Source organism: Otolemur garnettii, unplaced genomic scaffold, assembly GCF_000181295.1.
Source record: "Otolemur garnettii isolate 467f Iridium unplaced genomic scaffold, OtoGar3 scaffold00029, whole genome shotgun sequence".
Taxonomy (NCBI): domain Eukaryota; kingdom Metazoa; phylum Chordata; class Mammalia; order Primates; family Galagidae; genus Otolemur; species Otolemur garnettii.
The window spans coordinates 859,202-865,874 of record NW_003852424.1 but is presented as its reverse complement, the minus strand read 5'-3'; the positions used below and the strand labels follow the sequence as shown (position 1 = coordinate 865,874).

The window sequence follows — 6,673 nt, the reverse complement described above, 5'->3', positions numbered from 1 at the left end:
ACAAGGAGACAGAGCTTTGTTTACTATCACAGACCTTTCTGAACTCTGAGACCATGATGGCCAACAGTCCAGAACAGCTGCTCAGCCCCTAAGACTCAGAGTAAAAACTAGGCTCTCACAGGAAAAAATGTAACCTATACTGTCAGAGCAGACCTCCCGAACAGCACTCATGACTATCTCTATTCTCTTTTTACCCCTCCCCCAACTATACCCTTCTAACCTATGCATTGAGTGGAGAAGAGAATTTTTTTTTTTAATAAAAAGAGAATGAAAGTATTTTGTAGCTAAGGAAGGCATGCACACACTCATGCACAAATAAACACATGCCTTAGCATGATTCATTAAGCAAATAAAGCTGAAAGTTTGGCTTCCACGCCATCCTCCCTGCACACAAGCCATGGTACAATGTCTTGGACTCACACCCACTCGGCCGACAGCCTTTGTCAGGCTTCAGCACAAGGTACTATTTAACAAGACCCCAGCAAGTCTGTGTTCAAATGAGCTGGATGCCTACACAAACAGGACACCATTCAGAATCTCAGTTGCCTGTCCCAGGGGCACATGCTCTAGCAGAAAATGAAAATAACAACTTAAATTAATACCTTAGTTAACCAGCCCAGGCCTCTGCCAGGCTGGCGGCAGAACGATGGTGGCTGACCTTTTGTGAGCGCAGAGCAGAGCAGAGAACAGGAAGCCTGTATGCTCCCACAGAAAAGTATAAAAATAAATGTGCAAATAATTTCTAAAGAGGTAGCTAAGCATCAGGAGAAATGAAAAGATGCTAGTGAACTTTAAGATTTAACCATGTCTGGCCAGGTCCAATTTCATTTTTTAAATGCCTAAAAGCCAGCTTAATGACTGCACATTTCAATTCTGCATTAATTTGGAAACCCTTCCTTTCTCTTATTTTTTTCTAAGCAGGAAAGTATGTAGGGAAGGAAGAAACAGATTCCACCTGTTTGCTAAAGCAGTCATTCTTTAAAAGATAAATCACACTTAATGTTCACATAAGTGAGCAGAACAGACAGAAACCACTGCTCAACTTTGAAGGGTCTAGAGTAAGTTCTTCTGTAGCAACAGAATGCCTAGAATACCAGCATTTATGGAATGTCTCTGTGAGCAATCAAGACTTTCTCTTACTCTGTTGCATGCATTGCAACTGGACTGCTCTACTGTATTCCAAATGATGTGACCACCACGGAACTTCAGAGAGCTAAATCAAGACAAGTTGAGAATGAACCCCATTCTTAAATGCTATTTTTAGCTCTCTAAATCCTCAGAGAGGATTTTAATTGCTATTTCTGTGCAAAGATTAGAAAGGCAGGGCTTGAAGAAGACTGCCAAGGGACTAAGGTTTGGCTGAAGGCTCAAATGGTTTCTTGCTGGGCGAGGCTAGGACTCTAGGACCCAGAACAATTTAGCCTTGACTAACTCATCTTTTTGTTAAGGGGGAAAGGAACTCATTCCCTGAGGCAAGCAGAGAACTTGCTGAGAGAACTTACAATTTTCCTCTCATAAAAGGCCCCGCTGCTGTAGGTGGTGGTGAGGGTAGAGGCACATTCTTCCAGGTACCAGGGCTTGTAGCCATTCTCAGTGGTGCTGCTCACAGAGATGGTGTAGATGCTATTGGTATAGCCGTCGCATGAGCAGTAGTCCCCTTCTCTCCCGCCGTTCCCAGATGCCCAAACAAAAATGGAGCCCAGGCCCTGCCGACCCTAGAGGGAAACAAAAAGAAGGTATCAGCCCCAGGAGCCAGAACCTCCTGGAGTGAGGAGTCCAACAACTGGCCTGGGGTCCCCTCTTCCTGAATGTTCTTTCACAGGGGTTAAGAAGTATATATTCAGACCATCTGGATACCACCAAGGGCAAGGGTTTTTAGGCTCTGTTTTGATTTTAATAGAGCACTTTTACCTTTGACAATAGCATTAAAACTACAGGATTATATGGGCCAGGGGGTCCAGAAAGACTCCTCTGTTCTTCACAGGAAAATCCAGGCTCCTAACAGGGCTATTCTATTTCAGAGTAATTCCAATAATTTTCATTATAATGGTCTATGATCACAGAGACCTAGCAGTATTGCAATACTAAAATTAGAGATGATGGTGGAATTTATAATTTTTCTGAATTGAAAGAGCTAGCTGGTCTGGTGGGGAAGAAAATGAGTTTTCCTAAAAAAAAAAAAAAAAAGCTCCTGAAGAAGTACACTTCTTAGAGGATAAGCTAATTTTGCAAAGTGAGATGGGAGCATGAATTCTGGATGCAGACAGAATAGGGGAAAAGAGTCATGATCCAAGAAGCTGGTGGGCAGTGTTGGATATCCCATTCGAGCTCTCTGGGTCTCCACTGTGGGTAGGGTAAGTCTTCGAGGTGCAGATCATCATTGCCGGCCAAGAGCAGAGGCCTCACTTGTGTGTGCAGGTTTTCCTCATCCAGGATATATCATGAAGCAAGGCTTTGAGAGTGGCATAGTAGAGCACACTGCTAGAGTTCCGGTTGGTCCCACACCCAGAAGATCATTGATTTCTGACCAAGCATCACTCCAACCACAGACACTAGATAAAGATTAGCTAGTGGAACACTGAATGGACCAATTCAGTCCAGATGGCTAGACATGCTGGTGGTGGACAGCCAACCCTGAAAGCAGTGCCAACATCCATCCCTACATAAAACTGGACCCAGGGGGATACTGATCCCCAGTGGGATCTTCTTTTCTAAAAACAGAGAGGAAATTTATACTTACACCCAACAATTGGCCAATTTAATAACTTTCAACCAAATTCTACAATCCCATAGAGTCAAAGTGAAGCCCTACTGCTCAATGGATGTGCTGCACTTAGTCTTAGAGTTCAAGTCCACTCTTGCTTAGAGGAAACCCCCTGCTCTGTAAGGCCTATGTCAAGGGACTTTGTAGATGAAGGCATTCCAGTTCCAATCTAAGGCTCCCAGTAGTGCCTGTCAGGGGGTTCTTGGTGCTCACTCAGCCTTGCTGCCTCACTCACTCTGATTTCTGCATCTTCAGGGTGAACCAGTCCAAGGGCTACGAGCTCAACGGACAGCTCATTCATGTTTAGCAAAAAAGTTGACCTTCTCTAGAAAGGCACAAAGTATGAAGGAAATGAGTAGGTCCATGCACATAATTACCTATAGGAAGAGATTCATCAGAAGCTGCAACTAAAATCCCAATAAAAAGGTATTTAGCCCATCAGAACCTGTCTTTGTTCCATCTGCCCTAGCCACTGTCATTCTTAATCCACCCCACTCAAAATGATTTATCAAATGTTGTCATTTCTCAAAGTAGAGTGTGCAACCTTATTGCTCCAGGAGCATAGAGAATGGCCTAAAACAGTGTCCACCCCCTTCCCTCCAAACCTGAATGTGCACATACTTGGGTCACCTGGGAGCCCTGTTACAGTGCAGGCGTGGACCCAGAAGGGCTGGGGTATGCTTGGGATTCTACATTCCTAATGCATTCACAGGGATGCCAATGTTGCTAGTTCCACACCTCACTTTGAACACCAGGGGCCTAGAATGCTGACAGTTTGCATTTCCTATACACACTGTGTTTACAACCAGACCACTCTCCATTCTCACAAGGCACTGAGGTGTCAATAGCTTCTTTCTCTTCTTAAAATGGTTTTCTGGAACAAGGACATAAGAATGAGGCAAAAAATGACCCAGATCTGAGGTGTGAAGAGATGTTTTAACTGTTTACTGAGAACTTCATTTTCACTTTTCAGATCTTTTCATGGCTTCAGATGGAAATCACAGGACAAAAGCTACAGGGGACATTTCAACCCCAGCCATGAATTTGTATTTCTGTTCAGTAAAGCCATGATTTCAACCCAATCCAATCATATTTCAGTGTCTTCCCTGGGGTGCAGGAGTTTATCCATGAGCTCAGGACTGCTCCTGAGGGCCAGCAAATGCCAGCCATCTGGACATGGCTAGGGTTTTTTGCCACAGCAATGTTTAATCTCCTCTTCTGAATGACAAGCTAAACAGCTTCATAAGGACTGACATTAAATAGATCTCTGTGCCAAATTATGGCTTCTAAAGCCTCCCCTCACCAGGCCACACTATCTAACAAAGATGAAGTCAGATTTCATAGGGGATGACTACAGGGTGACAAATGGGGTGGCAGGGATGAGAAACAGATGGGGAAGTGTGGTTTGGTTTGAGATCATCAAGTTTCTGAGAATTTTCAGTGATAGCTTCAGACAGCTGCAATTTAAGGCTCTCATGTGACGTATTTTAATTCCAAATGACTAAAAAAAGATATTAAATGACCTCAGTATTTCAAGAACTATGACAAGAATGAGGAGGAGCCATGTGGCCACCCTTCCACCCTCCCGTCCCACTTCCCAAGTCCCCTGACAGCTTGATAAAGTTGATGCTACAGGATTGAATGCAAAGACCCCTCCCTGTGGCTCCAACTTTGCAGTCTTGCATGGGGTCCATCCACATGAGCACAACTGCCCACTGCAAAACAACTACTGCTTCTCTTGGAAACAGGGTGCCTCATTCTAAGATCTCACGTCTTTAGAAATCACCTCCTAGAAATGACACACATTTGGCATGAACACTGTTCAAAGCAAAACAGTCCATGGAGAACATGCCATCTCTGACTGAGCCACCTTCTCTGAAGCTTAAATTGAGCTTAATTTTGAGGATGTTCCACTTGTCATCAAGACTCAGATCCAAGTGACTGATCTAGTGGGCCAGAGTGGGGAGCTGAGTAATGGAGAGAAGTGATTTATTTATTAGATGGCCCTTGCAGGCAGCAGCTGGCTCTGTCATGACTGAGTTAGCCGGTGCCCGCTCAGCCCAGCTACAGGGCTCAGTGACCTAAACAGAAGCTGTTTTTGAGTCTTCCTGGAGTCCTGGAAATAATAGAAAGCTGGCCAGTATCCCAAGCATGCACACGAGACCCCTCTTCCTTTGCTTCTCTTCTTACATTAAGTGCTAACTCTGAGAGACACATGGATGGACACCCCTGTATTTGGTCACTAATTTCCCAGGCATAAGCCCTGAGCAGCTGGAGGTAAGGGCTGTAGAGATCTATTTCACATTTATGGGGAAGCCTACTAGAAGGTGCAGGCCAGTGGCAAGGGTGGAGGGTGCACTTGATGCCCAGCAAGTGTAAGGAAACTGGCTAGAGGCAGGTGTTCAGTAGAGTAGAGGGGCTGGGTGGTAGGTGGGGGCCATCTAAGAAAGAAACACTCATCCCCTCATAAGAGGAAATTCACACATAGTAATGTACCCAGGGAAACAATCAAATGACATTATTCAGAAAAAGGGGAATGGTGAGTTATTATTATTATTTTTTTAAAAAACATTTCTCCTGTGTGGGCTGCATGGGGGGGGGCGGCAGTCAGAAGAACACAAAGAAAGAGTTTTAAACATAATCCTCTGGTTCTATTCAATTGATATATTATCTATTAACCACATTTTTAATTACTGGTCATAGGTTACAGTAAGATATGAACTTGAAAAACAGTTTTACACGACATTAAATAATAAAATAGGCTCAACTTCTGCCACCTTCCCCATGTCTGGCCCCCCATAGGAGAAGTCAGAGTAGCCTAGACTGACTGCTAGGACTGCCACCTCTGAACATCCTGCCAGAAGCCACTGGCCACACCTTATACCCTGGGCCAGGGCCTTCTGGATACTGACCACAAGTCAGTCTACCTGCTCCAAGAAGTTCTGCTCATCCATAAATCTGCCTTGCCACCTTCCCTGTAAAAACTGCTTCATCTCTAGTCACCCTTTTCCTGTCTCTCAGCCTTTCTCACCCATAAGGACCCGGAACAGACGATTACACAGTGGCTGGCAGGTGGGCCTCCTAGGAGGAGACTGCCGGCTCCCCCTTAGCTGGTCAGTAGAGAGCCAGCCTCTCAGATCTTCACTGTGCTGAACCCCTGTGAAGATTCTGCCCAGGAAATTCTAAACATAGTGGACAGTGTGATTGCAGTGAGATGCAGGTGGCTAGACCACAGCTTGCTACTACAGGTGGGTGCTGGGTTGGCACACAGCCCAGGATGGATGCAGAAAGCCCCAAGGCTGAAATTTCTGTGGGCAGGTGGGCTAAGGCCTGAGACCCTTGTCTACCTGCACAGTCTGGTTGGGTAAGTAACAGGCTGGGTGACCTGACTTGGACCCCTCCCACCCACCTTCATCAGGATCAGGCAGACTCCAAGGCAGAGAGGGCAGGGCACAGGAAAGACCTGCTAGCTCTCACTAGGACCTTGTTCTGGGAAAAGGCTGAACACTCCTACTTTCCTTGGTAAATAACTGCTTCCCTGAGTGACTCCTCCCAACTCTTGTCCTGATACTTGGCACAGCAGGGCCTTACCTGTCCTCTTCCATGGTGGTGGCCTGTGTTGCTCTCATATTTAGTTGTTAGAAATGTTTACTGTCACCCTCACCCCAGAGAGCTCCCCATGGCCCTGGGTTACTCACACCTTTTTAATGCCGTACTCAAAAGCCTGTTTAGCCAGTCGGCCAGGTCCATCCACGGTCTTCCCATCATCATCCGGCCCCCAGCTGGCGCTATAAATGTCGATGTAGTTGGGTCTGATGCCCAGAGACTTTGCCTCGACCACATCTGTGACATCCCCATCCAACATGCGGATGCCTGAAGGCACAAGAGGAGGCTGGAGGTCAGTGATCA

At 45.8% G+C, this 6,673-nt stretch overlaps 1 protein-coding gene across 1 annotated transcript in view; it reads right to left on the bottom strand.

The window, feature by feature from the left end:
* The window catches only part of PCSK6 (proprotein convertase subtilisin/kexin type 6), a gene marked incomplete at its 5' end in the record, with an annotated part of 189,999 nt that overhangs the window by 86,868 nt on the left and 96,458 nt on the right, over positions 1-6,673 (bottom strand). The window contains 2 exons of the mRNA XM_023512633.1: positions 1,503-1,715; positions 6,465-6,637. Coding sequence (XP_023368401.1) covers positions 1,503-1,715; positions 6,465-6,637 — 386 coding nt within the window. The remainder of the gene's footprint in view (positions 1-1,502; positions 1,716-6,464; positions 6,638-6,673) is intronic.